The sequence below is a fragment of the Balaenoptera ricei genome, chromosome 19, assembly GCF_028023285.1.
Source record: "Balaenoptera ricei isolate mBalRic1 chromosome 19, mBalRic1.hap2, whole genome shotgun sequence".
NCBI lineage: Eukaryota > Metazoa > Chordata > Mammalia > Artiodactyla > Balaenopteridae > Balaenoptera > Balaenoptera ricei.
Window position 1 is genome coordinate 46,662,139 of NC_082657.1, and position 16,403 is coordinate 46,678,541.

The window sequence follows — 16,403 nt, forward strand, 5'->3', positions numbered from 1 at the left end:
CGGTGCAGCCCCCAAAAAAAGAAGATTAAAAAAAAATCATGTTACATGAATAGAAGAGAAGAAATTTGATGGGAAATAACTTTAATCACTGAAAATGAATACCCTAAAACATGAAAAGTAGTTTTTATTTGTTCATTTGAAAAATGGTAGTTTAGATGATGATAGGGTAGAAGTTGGAAGAAAGGACATGAGGGAATAGGGTATTTGGGGTCAGAAATAATGTAGAAAAATGACATTTTTAGTTGAGGTGGTAGGACATTTTAGTAATGATAGCAAGGAATAAAGGTAGATTTTTGTTTGTTATTTTCTCTTCCCTCACTAAGATTATGAGTGTAAAAATAAGAATGATGTTTTAGAATTGTTTGAGTAGAATCAATCAAGGTAGATGATTTACTCATTCATTCGTATATTCATTCACTAAACACATTATTGAAGTGCCCGTTATGTGCCACACACAGTAATAATATAATAAATAAAAGAGATGGAGTTTCTACTTCAGTGTTCTTTCTAACTGCATAGACAGGAATGCTGGATAAAGAATTTATCTTTCAGCCAGCTAGTCTCCTGCTCAGGACCCAGCTTTAACCAGTCTTGGCTGTGCTAAGCAAATCATAACCTAATTGGAACATAATTTCTTCTTTGTAAAAACCGAGGGTTACACTGAGTACTTTTACCATTTCTACCTCTAAAACTCTATGCTTTTTTATGTGAACTTTAATCTCCTAAAACTACATTAATTCTATTCATACCATTCTTCCCTTGCCATCTTTATATCTGTTTTCTTTTACTTTCCTTTTTTGCACATAACATCTGTGGCTTGGTACTGATTCCATTGGTTATTTATGTATTTACTTGCAGTCTACCTCACTGGACTGTGAATGTTTGAAAACAGAGATAGATACAGGTCACTTTAGTGTCTGCACTTATGCACACAAAATGAATTAGTGGTGATTAAATTATGTTTTTCTTCTTTTAGAAAATAAACTCCTGAGGTACCTTGTAATCCAAGGTCTGTGCAATTAGAAGTAACATTGAAGTTAAGAACTCTATTTTATTTACTTTATTATTTTGCCTGGCACATAATGAACAGTTAAATAATGTGCTTTATGAATGAATGAGCAAATCATCATTTATTAACTGTCTTTTCAAGTTCAAAATGAAAATAATATGCATAAAGTAATATAACATTAATCCTATTTATTGGGACGTCCCTGGTGGCTAAGAGGTTAAGAATCCGCCTGCCAATGCAGGAGACACGGGTTCAAGCCCTGGTCCAGGAAGATCCCACATGCCGTGGAGCAACTAAGATCCCACATGTGCGCCACAACTACTGAGCCTGCACTCGAGAGCCCGCGAGCCACAACTGTGAAGCCCGCGCGCCTAGAGCCCGTGCTCCGCAACAAGAGAAGCCACCCCAACGAGAAGCCCGCGCACCGCAACGAGGGGGAGCCCCCGCTCGCCGCAACTATGAGAAAGCCTACGCACAGCAACAATAAAAAAAAACCCAACGCAGCCAAAAGAAAAAAAAAATCCTATTTATTTCTTTTCATTGATTATTACATACATTGATAAGTACATCATTAGTTTATTAAATATATGATTATATAAGATGGTTGACTGTTAAGCAATGGAACAGATCTCTGTTCAGTATTGGTTTTGGAAACATTAAGCTAAATTATAAGTATGTATACATTATATTGTATATACTATAAAGTTTTAAAATAAATGTATGTTGAGATGCTTCTACTGCTTATATTCCAGAAATGAACTTATTTTACTAATGCTACAATTAAATGTGAGTCTAGTAAGGGTAGAAAATTACAGGACACTGGATCCCCCTTCTCTTTTTAGCAAGCAAGCAGTTACCATAATTTAAGTCCATTAGAGTGGAAGGTCCATGGCACAGATTGTCTGTTTTATGACTGATGTATCCCCCGGAACTAAGAGAGTGCTTGGCTTACATCAGGCAGTCAGTAGATATTTGTTGAGTGAATGAATAAAAGAATGAGAATATTTATTGACTGTGCTTCATTCTCTAGCGGGTACAGTGTTGTCACCACTGATATGTTATTTATTACCTCTTTTATCTATTAGCAGTGTTTCTGAAATAATATGAAAATTAGAAATTTTCCTGAAGCTTATTTCATAACTTAAAATCATGACCCAGTAACTTTTTAGTATTTTGATAACCTCATCAGCAAACATTGAGTGCCTATTGTAAGTATGGTACTGCTAAACTTTAGTCATTCAAATAAGACATACCACAGTTTCTGCCCTTGAAGAGTTTTCAACTAATTGGAGAGATAGAAAATAGACATAAAGATGATACATAGCAATATGAGGGTGTCAAAGTTACCATACATATGAGAAATTAAAGTTATATTCAATGAAAAGTTTGATATTAAGTTTATGTGCATTATTATTCAACTTTTTAAAAATGCATAGAAAAATAGGGAAGGGAAACATAAATATTCTAGTGTTTTGGGTGGTGAGATCATGGGAAAATTTATTTTTATTTCATACATATCTGTATTTTTACAAGCAAACAATAACTTTAAATAAATTAATAATTTTCTACCCCAGTTCTAGGATAGGATTTGTATTAAAAAGAAAAGTAAAGCAGTCTATGTGCCCAGCATCATCAATCGCTAGGTCCCTCTCCTGTTTATACATTCACTAGGATGCCCCATAGGTACCTCAGCCTCATCATTTAAAACGGAATTCATTGTCTTCCCAGATTTACTCTTACTCCTAAACTCTCTATCATGGGAAACTGCACCACCTTCCATTAATTTTCTCGTGCCAGAATTCCTGTGTGCTGTTTGGAACTATTTCTCTCCCTCTCTCTCTCTCTCTCTCTCTCTCCATCTCTCTCTCTCTCTCTCTCTCTCTCTCGTCTCACTCTCTCCATCCCCCTCTCCCCCTCTCCCCCTCTCCCCCCTTCCTCTCTCCCTCTCCCCCTCTCCCCCTCTCTCCCTCTCCCCCTCTCTCCCTCTCTCCCTCTCTCCCTCTCCCTCCCTTCGTTCCTCCCTCCCTCCCTCCCTTTGCCGCTAGTCATCCAATTCAGTTCATCAGTTTTCTGAGCACCTTTAAATTCGTATCCTATTTGTCATTCTCACTGCAGCTGCCTTGGTTCAGGACCTCATTATTTCTGACTTAGAGGATTGTAAAAAAACTTACTCTTTGCCACCTCTAGGACCTAGTCTATTTTGCATATACCTGGGAGGATGATCATCCTCAAATATACGTCTGAGCTTATCATGTCTTTGCTTGAAACACTCAAAAGCTCCCTATGTGCTGAGGGATAAAATCTTTATTGCTTAGAATGATTATACAAGGCCTTTCATGATCTAGCCCCTCCATGTCTTTGGGAGCCTCATCTCATGTTACTCCTCCATGTAACTACTGTATTCTAATTTAACTGAATTACTTGAAAAACCGAAGTAACCAAAATACAAATACTCTGTTCAGATTTGCTTTTAAGTTTCCCCTCCTTTTTCACAAATATGTTTGTCAAATCAGTGTTCAGGATTGACCTCAGGTGTCACATACCCTGTGCAGCCTTCTCTGATCCTTTACGGATAGTGTTAAGGATTCCCTCTTCTCCACTTGCATAACATCCCATATTTCTATTAAAGCACATATTGCATTTTTTTAAATTGAAGTGTAGTTGATGTACAGTGTTGTGCCAATCTCTGCTGTACAGCAAAGTGACTCAGTTATACACATAAAGACATTCTTTTCCATTATAGTTTATCACAGGATATTGAATATAGTTCCCTGTGCTATACAGTAGGACCTTGTTTATCCATTCTAAATGTAATAGTTTGCATCTGCAAATCGCAAACTCCCAGTCCATCCCTCTCCCTCCTCCCTCCCCCTTGGCAACCACAAGTCTGTTCTCTATGTCTACTATGAGTCTGTTTCTGTTTTGTAGATAGGTTCATTTGTGCCATATTTTAGATTCTACATATAAGTGATCTCATATGGTATTTGTCTTTCTCTTTCTGACCTCACTTAGTATGATAATCTCTAGTTGCATCCATGTTGCGCAAATGGCATTATTTTGTTCTTTTTTATGGCTGAGTAGTATTCCATTGTATATATGTACCACATCTTTATCCATTCATCTGTTGGTGGACATTTAGGTTGTTTCCGTGTTTTGGCTATTGTGAATAGTGCTGCTCTGAACATAGGGGTGCATGTATCTTTTTGAATTATAGTTTTGTCCAGGTGTATTCCCAGGAGTGGGATTGCTGGATCATATGGTAATTCTATTTTTAGTTTTCTGAGAAACCTCCATACTGTTTTCCTTAGTGGCTGTACCAACTTACATTCCCACCAACAGTGTAGGAGGGTTCCCTTTTCTCCACACCTTCTCCAGAATTTGTTATTAGACTTTTTAATGATGGCTATTCTGACTGGTGTGAGGGTGGTACCTCACTGTAGTTTTGATTTGCACTTCTGTAATAATTAGTGATGTTGAGCATCTTTTCATGTGCCTCTTGGCCATCTGTATGTCTTCTTTGGAGAAATGTCTATTAAGGTCTTCTGCCCATTTTTGGACTGGGTTATTTGTTTTTTTGTTGTTGAGTTGTATGAGCTGTTTGTGTATTTTGGAGATTAAGCCCTTGTCTGTCACATCATTTGCAAATATTTTCTCCCATCTATAGCATATTGCATTATTTTAAACTTCACTAATTTTATTTTCTCTCAACTGTGAACTTCATGAGTGATTTTCTCTTATATTGTGTCTTTAGTCCAGTACAGGAGCGAAATAAATGTTGAATGAATGTTTAAATTAATTGTTGTTCTATCAGGTTGAGGGTGTTAGTGAAGAGGGGATGGCATAGCTAAAAATACTGAGCCTGTGAGTGGCATATAAGGTGTCAAACAAGTGAGTATGACCAGGAGAAGATAACTTGTGATATATTTTGTAACCCAGACTACCTTTCTCTACCAGAATATTTGGTTTTGTTTGTTTGATTGATTTTAGGCAGAAATGGTAGCAAAAGTGAGAAAGAGAGGCCAATTTATAACAGTTGTGAGACAGCAACAGTCAGCTCTACCCACCACCAGAACCTCCCATCAAGCCTCTTAGATAGCCTCAACCACCAGAGGGCAGACAGCAGAAGCAAGAAAAACTAGAATCCTGCAGCCTGTGGGACAAAAACCACATTCACAGAAAGATAGACAAGATGAAAAGGCAGAGGGCTATATACCAGATGAAGGAACAAGAAAAAACCCCAGAAAAACAACTAAATGAAGTGGAGATAGGCAACCTTCCAGAAAAAGAATTCAGAATAATGATAGTGAAGATGATCCAGGACCTCGGAATAAGAATGGAGGCAAAGATTGAGAAGATGCAAGAAATGATTAACATTTCTTTAATTAATCTTTAATCCTAGAAGAATTAAAGAACAAACAAACAGAGATGACCAATATAATAACTGAAATGAAAACTACACTAGAAGGAATCAATAGCAGAATAACTGAGGCAGAAGAACGGATAAGTGACTTGGAAGACAGAATGGTGGAATTCACTGCTGCGGAACAGAATAAAGAAAAAAGAATGAAAAGAAATGAAGACAGCCTAAGAGACCTGTGGGACAGCATTAAACGCAACAACATTCGCATTATAGGGGTCCCAGAAGGAGAAGAGAGAGAGAAAGGACCAGAGAAAATATTTGAAGAGATTATAGTCAAAAACTTCCCTAACATGGGAAAGGAAATAGCCACCCAAGTCCAGGAAGCGCAGAGAGTCCCATACAGGATAAACCCAAGGAGAAACACGCCGAGGCACATAGTAATCAAACTGGCAAAAATGAAAGACAAAGAAAAATTATTGAAAGCAGCAAGGGAAAAACAACAAATAACATACAAGGGAACTCCCATAAGGTTAACAGCTGATTTCTCAGCAGAAACTCTACAAGCCAGAAGGGGGTGGCATGATATACTTAAAGTGATGAAAGAGAAGAACCTACAACCAAGATTACTCTACCCAGCAAGGATCTCATTTAGATTTGATGGAGAAATCAAAAGCTTTACAGACAAGCAAAAGCTAAGAGAATTCAGCACCACCAAACCAGCTCTACAACAAATGCTAAAGGAACTTCTCTAAGTGGGAAACACAAGAGAAGAAAAGGACCTACAAAAACAAACCCAAAACAATTAAGAAAATGGTCATAGGAACATACATATCGATAATTACCTTAAACGTGAATGGATTAAATGCTCCAACCCAAAGACACAGGCTCGCTGAATGGATACAAAAACAAGACCCATATATATGCTGTCTACAAGAGACCCACTTCAGACCTAGGGACACATACAGACTGAAAGTGAGGGGATGGAAAAAGATATTCCATGCAAATGGAAATCAAAAGAAAGCTGGAGTAGCTATACTCATATCAAATAAAATAGACTTTAAAATAAAGAATGTTACAAGAGATAAGGAAGGACACTACATAATGATCAAGGGATCAATCCAAGAAGAAGATATAACAATTATAAATATATATGCACCCAACATAGGAGCACCTCAATGCATAAGACAACTGCTAACAGCTATAAAAGAGGAAATTGACAGTAACACAATAATAGTGGGGGACTTTAACACCTCACTTACACCAATGGACAGATCATCCAAAATGAAAATAAATAAGGAAACAGAAGCTTTAAATGACACAATAGACCAGATAGATTTAATTGATATTTATAGGACATTCCATCCAAAAACAGCAGGTTACACTTTCTTCTCAAGTGCGCACAGAACATTCTCCAGGATAGATCACATCTTGGGTCACAAATCAAGCCTCAGTAAATTTAAGAAAATTGAAATCATATCAAGCATCTTTTCTGACCACAACACTATGAGATTAGAAATGAATTACAGGGAAAAAAACGTAAAAAACACAAACACATGGAGGCTAAACAATACATTACTAAATAACCAAGAGATCACTGAAGAAATCAAAGAGGAAATAAAAATATACCTAGAGACAAATGACAATGAAAACACGACGACCCAAAACCTATGGGATGCAGCAAAAGCAGTTCTAAGAGGGAAGTTTATAGCTATACAAGCCTACCTAAAGAAACAAGAAAAATCTCAAGTAAACAATCTAACCTTACACCTAAAGAAACTAGAGAAAGAAGAACAAACAAAACCCAAAGTTAGCAGAAGGAAAGAAATCATAAAGATCAGAGCGGAAGTAAATGAAATAGAAACAAAGAAAACAATAGAAAAGATCAATAAAACTAAAAGCTGGTTCTTTGAGAAGATAAACAAAATTGATAAACCATTAGCCAGACTCATCAAGAAAAAGAGGGAGAGGACTCAAATCAATAAAATCAGAAATGAAAAAGGAGAAGTTACAACAGACACTGCAGAAATACAAAGCATCCTAAGAGACTACTACAAGCAACTCTATGCCAATAAAATGGACAACCTGGAAGAAATGGACAAATTCTTAGAAAGGTTTAACCTCCCAAGACTGTACCAGGAAGAAATAGAAAATATGAACAGACCAATCACAAGTAATGAAATTGAAACTGTGATTAAAAATCTTCCAACAAACAAAAGTCCAGGACCATATGGCTTCACAGGTGAATTCTATCAAACATTTAGAGAAGAGCTAACACCCATCCTTCTCAAACTCTTCCAAAAAATTGCAGAGGAAGAACACTCCCAAACTCATTCTATGAGGCCACCATCACCCTGATACCAAAACCAGACAAAGATACTACAAAAAAAGAAAATTACAGAACAATATCATTGATGAATATAGATGCAAAAATCCTCAACAGAATACTAGCAAACAGAATCCAACAACACATTAAAAGGATCATACACCATCATGAAGTGGGATTTATCCCAGGAATGCAAGGATTCTTCAATATATGCAAATCAATCAATGTGATACACCATATTAACAAATTGAAGAATAAAAACCATATGATCATCTCAATAGATGCAGAAAAAGCTTTTGACAGAATTCAACACCCATTTATGATAAAAACTCTCCAGAAAGTGGGCATAGAGGGAACCTACCTCAACATAATAAAGGCCATATACGACAAACCCACAGCAAACATCATTCTCAATGGTGAAAAACTGAATACATTTCCTCTAAGATCAGGAAGAAGACAAGGATGTCCACTCTCTCCACTGTTATTCAACATAGTTTTGGACGTCCTAGCCACGGCAATCAGAGAAGAAAAAGAAATAAAAGGAATACAAATTGGAAAAGAAGAAGTAAAACTATCACTGTTTGCAGATGACATGATACTATACATAGAAAATCCTAAAGATGCCACCAGAAAACTACTAGAGCTAATCAATGAATTTGGTAAAGTTGCAGGATACAAAATTAATGCACAGAAATCTCTTGCATTCCTATACACTAATGATGAAAAATTTGAAAGAGAAATTAAGGAAACACTGCCATTTACCATTGCAACAAAAAGAATAAAATACCTAGGAATAAACCTACCTAGGGAGACAAAAGACCTGTATGCAGAAAACTATAAGACACTGATGAAAGAAATTAAAGGTGATGCCAACAGATGGAGAGATATATCATGTTCTTGGGTTGGAAGAATCAATATTGTGAAAATGACTATACTACCCAAAGCAATCTACAGATTCAATGCAATCCCTATCAAATTACCGACGGCATTTTTTACAGAACTAGAACAAAAAATCTTAAAATTTGTATGGAGACACGAAAGACCCTGAATAGCCAAAGCAGTCTTGAGGGAAAAAAACAGAGCTGGAGGAATCAGACTCCCTGACTTCAGACTATACTACAAAGCTACAGTAATCAAGACAATATGGTACTGGCACAAAAACAGAAATATAGATCAATGGAACAGGATAGAAAGTCCAGAGATAAACCCACACACCTGTGGTGAACTAATCTATGACAAAGGAGGCAAGGATATACAATGGAAAAAAGACAGTGTCTTCAATAAGTGGTGCTGGGAAAACTGGACAGCTACATGTAAAAGAATGAAATTAGAACACTCCCTAACACCATACACAAAAATAAACTCAAAATGGATTAGAGACCTGAATGTAAGACTGGACACTATAAAACTCTTAGAGGAAAACATAGGAAGAACACTCTTTGACATAAATCACAGCAAGGTCTTTTTTGATCCACGTCCTAGAGTAATGGAAATAAGACAAAAATAAACAAATGGGACCTAATGAAACTTAAAAGCTTTTGTGCAGTAAAGGAAACTATAAACAAGACGAAAAGACAATCCTCAGAATGGGAGAAAATATTTGCAAACGAATCAGTGGACAAAGGATTAATCTCCAAAGTATATAAACAGCTCATGCAGCTCAATAGTAAAAAAACAAACACCCCAATCCAAAAATGGGCAGAGACCTAAATAGACATTTCTCCAAAGAAGACATACAGATGGCCAAGAAGCACATGAAAAGCTGCTCAACATCACTAATTATTAGAGAAATGCAGATCAAAACTACAATGAGGTATCACCTCACACCATTTAGAATGGGCATCATCAGAAAATCTACAAACAACGAATGCTGGAGAGTGTGTGGAGAAAAGGGAACCCTCTTGCACTGTTGGTGGGAATGTGAATTGATACAGCCGCTATGGAGAACAGTATGGAGGTTCCTTAAAAAACTAAAAATAGAATTACCATATGACCCAGCAATCCCACTACTGGGCATATACTCAGAGAAAACCATATTTCAAAAAGACACATGTACCCCAATGTTCATTGCAGTGCTATTTACAATAGCCAGGACATGGAAGCAACCTAAATGCCCATCGACAGACGAATGGATAAAGAAGATGTGGTACATATATACAATGGAATATTACTCGGCCATAAAAAGGAGCGAAATTGGGTCAGTTGTAGAGACGTGGATGGATCTAGAGACTGTCATACAGAGTGAAGTAAGTCAGAAAGAGAAAAACAAATATCGTATATTAACGCATATATGTGGAACCTAGAAAAATGGTACAGATGAACCAGTTTGCTGGGCAGAAATTGAGACGCAGATGTAGAGAGTAAACGTATGGATACCAAGGGGGGATAATGGTGGGGGGTGAGGGGTGGTGGTGTGATGAATTGGGTGATTGGGATTGACATATATGTATGTCAGTATGACTAATATGTATAAAATGGATAACTAATGAGAACCTGCTGTATAAAAAAAAAAATAAAAAATACAATAAATTTTTAAAAATAGATAAAGTTGAACACTGAGCAATATGATTACAGCCCTGTCCAACACCTTCATTGCAGCTTTGTGAGATCCTAAGCAAAGTACCCAGTTAAGCCATGCCTAAACTCCTGGTCCACAGAAAATATGAGATAACAAATGTTGGGTTATGCAGGTTTTTTGTTAACAATCTTATTCACATGTAATACAACTCGCCCATTTAAAGTATACAGTTGAAAGGTTTTTATTCTCTTCACAGCATTGTGAAACTGTTACCACAATCAATTTTGTAATATTTTCACTACTCCCAAAAGAAAGCCCATATTTTTTAGCTGTCACCCACCTTTCTTCTATTCCCCCAGCCCTAGGCTACCACTAACCTACTTTCTTTCTCTATAAATTTGTCTGTTCTAGACATTTCATATAAATGGAATTATACAAAGTTGAGCACTGAGGGTTGAACATAATATTCCTTTTTGCTAAACTGTAAGTTCCTCTAGGTAAGGAAATAAAAAATAATAATAATAAAATGTACAGATTCAGTGGTGTTTAGTTATTTGTATTTATAGAGTTGTGTAGCCATTGCCATAATCTAATTTTGGAATTTTTACCACCCCAAAAAGAAACCTTGTAACCATTCTCTCTCTTTAAAAAAAAAAAAAAAATCTAGTAGATTCTTTTAAAATCTAGTAGGTTTTTAAAAAAAAATGTAGTAGAGGTTACAGTTTTGTTTTCTAAGGAAGTCTTTTCTCAGGAAACTGCCTTTCCATTACAGATTTCCCATTCTCTTTCTTCATATTCTTTGTTTATAAATCTAGAATTTCATTCCTCCCTTATCTATTTAACTGATTTAAAAGATAACACAAGAAAAATAGATACGGCAACTTAACATGAGGGAGGACTATTTGTTGTTTTCATGGATTTAAAGGACCTATGCTCTTGTTTAGGAGTTCTCTCATGGGCTAGTGGAGTCTGTATAAGTGTTTAATTTGGATTGAATTTAGGACTAAAGGACAATAGTACTAACAGCATAATTTATATCCCTTTAATCTTTTTATGTTTTATGGGAAGCAGGCTTGAGAGTAAGACCAATGTATGTGGTCGTGGTGTACAGTTATATCTTGGAGGGAATCTCTTTGAGATAATGGGGTAAAAGAAGAGTTTCAGTGAGGATTTAAGTCTTAGAGAAGTTGTTTAAAGTAGCAGAGCCAATACAGTTCTGTCTGAAGTCAGAGCCTGTGATGGTAAGGACTGTATTACCTGTTGTTTTCCTTGGATAGATAGGAAGAAACTTCTGACTTCTCTAATTTCCAAATACTTGAGTCAGTTAATCAGAAAATACCCTTTGGTGAAGGAATGAATCCATGCTTCCTACACCTTTCACTTGACTTGCTTATTTCTTTGGTTTGGGGGTAGGCTATAGGGAAGATTGAGATATAACAAGTTCTATATTTAGTTACTTCCCAATGTATTTTTATTGACATTGCTTTTATACCTCTAATTTAGACTCTATGTCCTTCTTTGGGAAAGTGAAATGTGGTTAGTGATGGGGCTTTTACGAGGTTAAGTTTTTTTTCCCTTGACATAAATGCATTTTGATAGATCCTTTCTCTTTTTATCTAAGCTAATTTTTATTTTCATATTTCCTTTTTGTTTATTTGCCTACACCCCCCCCAAAAAAAGGTCTTGAATATGCTTTTCTTTTATGTATAAGGGTCTCGTTTTCAACATGTATTGAGAAAAATAATTGTATTAAAATCTATGTTTGATGATGTGGCATTTCTGTTTTAATTAGGTTCTCCGTACTATCCCCCCTATATTATTTGAAAGATGGAAGTAATCTACTTAAGTTTTTTAGCAACATTTTAACAAGCTGAAAAATTTTAGTCAGGGCGTATTATATTCAGACAGATGTAAAATTTGCTAAATGCTTTGAAGATGAAAATTTCAAGTGTTAGGTAATAGTTTTTTGAAAGAAAAATTTTTAAATGGATTCTTTACTGTGAACGAAGATCATTTAATACTACAAATTCTAATTTTAGCTTTCCTTCATGATATTCTTTCTTATTCCTATCCACATGAAAGTCAGGATACATATTTTAACTGGGAGGATCAAAGTATTTATGAATTCAGTAATCAGTTAACTAACAGTATTGTTTGCTACCAAGGATAAAATGTCTTACAGTGCTACCTTTATTTTTTTAATCACTTAGTACAAATAGTTAATAATCTTCTTTAATTGTTGGAATGTTGCTTTTCTTAGAATACTAGGCAAGTCCCTTAAACTCTGTGCCTCGATTCTTTAGAAAATAAACATATGATTCTAACTGGTCTTTTGAAGTTTCTTCCAACATTGATTCTACTACCTTTAGTGGATATCTTGATAATTATTTCTGTCCAAAAACCATATAATAATAACTATAAAATAATTTTTAAATAGTAGATGTAAATTTGATTTTATGGACAATTAGAATATTATAAAATATATTAAAAAGATACAGTACTCTTTAATCTGGGTTAGAAAAGTAATCATAATCTAATATAGGCACTTATGCTTTCTGATTTAAGAGTATCCTATACTTGTGCCTTTCTAGAGTTGGAGATACCTCAGAGTAAGAAGTAGTTCCTTGAGCCATAAGATTCCTCTTTTTATCTTCTTTAGGAGGGAAAAATGCATTATGATAGCAAATTAAAATATTTGATAAAGGTGCTGAGTAAAAGAGCAGTAGACTAGTGGTCTAATTGGAGAAGCCAATTTAAAGCTGATATACACTAGTATATGCCATCTCATATGTAAAGGATGATAAGTTACCCTCTTTTTCTTTTTTTTCAAAGGAAGATATTGGAGCATCTTGGGTTATTTGACATCTCTTCTGTCTAGTTTTATACAGTTTTAAAATTTTAATAACTTTTTCTGTAGATCATTGTAAGCATGAGGGATAAAGCCAAGAAGAAAACAGGGGTTAGAATGAATGGAAAATTCATTATTCAGTTCAATAAAAGTATATAATAAAAGAAAAATATTTGCTAATAACTTTTACAACAGTAGTTATATGAAGTTTAGTGTGTGTGTATGAATAATATAGTTCTTCTTAAGAGTGAAAAGACATTAATTTTGTGCTCATAATTAGGTTATTGACTTATACTCTTTCTAAAAAAAGTTTTTTCCCTTTCGCCCAACAGAATCTGTCTATGATCTTCTCCCAAAGGAGTTACAGTTACCTCCATCTAGAGAACCATCTGTAGCATCAATGAGTCAGACAAGTGGTGGTGAGGCAGGCTCGCCTCCTCCAGCTGTAGTTGCTGCTGGTATGCATTTCATTTTACTTTAAAAAAAAAAAAAAGTATTATCTGGTCAACATGAACAGTGCTGGCAAAATTCATATCAAAGAGTGTGATTTGAGGGTTTGTTTTAGGAGGTTTTAAACTACATACTTTTAACATTAAAAACTTTCAATACAATATTCTTGATACAACTGTTATTTCTTAAAATTTCACATTGGCACATCTATTAGTGCCATCTCCCAGAATGGACCTTATCTTCAACTATGGGAACAAGTTTAAAGTTCTTTTGTTGACTGCACATAAAAAGGTTATTAAATACCAAGCTATGGATAGAAAATTATATTTGAGTCTCTATAAAACAATTATTTTAAAAAATTTGCTCAAAGGGGAAAATGTTTTATTTTGTATAATCTGAAAAAAGGACTCAAGCACGCAATGTCTTTTCTGTTTGTAGCATGTTACTATAACCTTTTCCCTACATTTAAAAACATATGTGACTTTATACTTATTTTAAATTCAGTTGAAAGTAAATGGAAGATTTGAATGTAATATTTATATAAAGACATTTTCTTATATCAGTGAAAAAGTATGGAAAGTAATGTTTGAAATTTATCAAGTTTATTTTTAATCAGCTCTCAAATCATACACTTTATATAAAATTGGTTCAAATTTTGATTGAATTAAAAGATTGACGGACAAGCTAATTGAAAAATGTCTTGATCAGTGATAAATTAATAAGAATGCTTTCAGTAATATTAGATTGCCCAACTGTATTTCTTTTTTTAGTTGGGTTTATAGACTACTAAGTGTGTTTGGTGTTTTAAAAAAGTTAGAAAATTATATATATACTCTGAAGTTTCATCTGTCCTACTAATTAGAGGTTTCTTGCCTAATATGATACCTCTCATCTTTTAAAATGGTACTTAAAATCCATCAGAACATTGTTTTCAGTAAATTCTTTTTGTTTCAAAAAGAACAGTGAAGCGGAAGGTTGTGATTTAAATGAGGATATTGGTACTATAGTAGAACTTTGGGTACTTTTCTTATTTGCATTAACCTAAGTCCAATTAACCTTGTGTACCAATCTTTCCCCTGAGCCGTATAGTGCAATGTGCAGCCTTCCTGGTTGAGGGCAGGAAAACTTTAAACATGGCCAAGAAACTTACCAGCCCTGCTCACTGTTCATGTGTTGCCAGACATTTTCTAACAGATTCTGTGGATTTAATTGTGAACATTTTAGTAGTTGAATTGTTAAGATGACCTGGTTTCACTTTATATGCACTGAATATTTTTTCTGGAATTTAAATATTTAATCCAGTTTTAAAATAGTTATCAGATAATAAAATATATATTTTTTAATTTTAATGAAATATTTCACTTTAAATCCACAGGTAGAAATTGACTAACTGATTTCTTTTGTATCTTTTGAGATTTTTTTAAAGACATGTTGAATCTGTATAGAACTAAAAGTCTGTTTCTTCTGTGCTTTTTAACATCTGTTGACAGTAGATCCAGTTCCTTTTAAAAGCTGAAAAAATGTTAGCTAGGTTTGGAAAAAGAACGACACTTCCTTTGAAATAATACCAAACTCAATTTTAGAAGTTTTTATATATAAATATTGAAAGTTTTTGAATTTGAGTCACTAATGGAATGTTGAAGGTCCCTCCTTCCCTCTCTCCCTCCCTCCATAATCCTCTCCAGATAAATTAGAATGAAGGCCTTGAGTTGAAAAATCATGAAAATAAGAATTAACCAAAGGAAGTATTCTGAAGTAATGAATTCTTATTAGATCAAGAAGTTATTGACATTGTAAAGATTGTGAAGAGAGTAAGGAGGTGACCTTGATAATTTTCATATATTCACACACAGAAAGTTTCTATGATCTAAAACCAAGTCATTTGTAATTTTTTTTACACGTTTACTTTTAACCAACCTAGTCTTATTCTAGAATTCTAATGTCTTATTATTGGTAGAATAGAGTCTTTGTCATGTAACGTTACAGGTAAGAGAGTTTAAATTGCCGAATAGTTATAGTAGGGATATCAGTTAGTATGTATAATTAGAGTTGCTTTTCTTATTTGACATATTAATGTCCTTAGTGACATAGATGTCAAAGAGAGATTTGGAGTAAATTACCAGTTACTCAGTGTTTCCTGGCCAAAAGACTAGATGTTTAGGGAAAGATACATTAATTTAGAGTTCTTTGATTTTTTTTTTTAATCTATAGCATTTGCTGTTTAAATATGAATTGCATAAAAATGATGACTCTTGATGTAGTTAATTCTTCAGAGTTTTGAAGGAGCCGGATTGGCTGCTATCAGGTATGAGGGCCTGGTGGGAACAGACTTCTAGTTCTGCCATAAAGGTTTGTGTTTCACAAATTCTAAATCAATTTAAATTTTAAAATTTAGAGGCTGGGCATATAGGTGTTCATGTACATTTTAAATTATTTAATTATTAAAAATGTGTTTCTCAGATTCGCCAATCTAGATTTTTTTCCCTTTATGTATTACTGAAGGAATGAGTAAACATGATGCTGCTAATCCACAATCCAGAATACTGGGTAAAAAGAATGTCTCTTAAACCTTTTTTCTGCCTCTACAATAATCACACTCTTACATACTCTCATTAATAACACCTTTTATCTGGTAAGACCCAGGGTTGGGAATGGGGGAAAGAGGTTTACTTCCTCACAACTCCTCCCCTCTCCATAGGGCCAAATGTCACAATCTGGGAGGCGTAGTTGAAAATCAACAGTCTGAAATCTGTACTCTTCCCCATTTTTAAAAGACATCTGTTTTTGTCCCACAAGAAAGTTTCTTAGGAGTTTGAGGTTCAATATGTAAATGAATAAAAGTTTTAGAAGTACAGACTTTCTGAAGAATATTGTAGGTTCTTAGTAATTAAGACA

General features: G+C 34.7%; 1 protein-coding gene across 9 annotated transcripts in view; it reads left to right on the forward strand.

Moving 5' to 3' along the window:
• Positions 1 to 16,403, forward strand: part of NFAT5 (nuclear factor of activated T cells 5) — a 203,285-nt gene that overhangs the window by 134,483 nt on the left and 52,399 nt on the right. For 7 of the 9 annotated variants that reach the window (XM_059905178.1, XM_059905179.1, XM_059905185.1 and 4 more), the window contains one exon: positions 13,391 to 13,516. In XM_059905178.1, the coding sequence (XP_059761161.1) occupies positions 13,391 to 13,516 (126 nt within the window). Of the gene's footprint in view, positions 1 to 13,390; positions 13,517 to 16,403 lie in introns of those variants that run through there. The other 2 variants (XM_059905186.1, XM_059905187.1) reach the window with 2 other exon arrangements.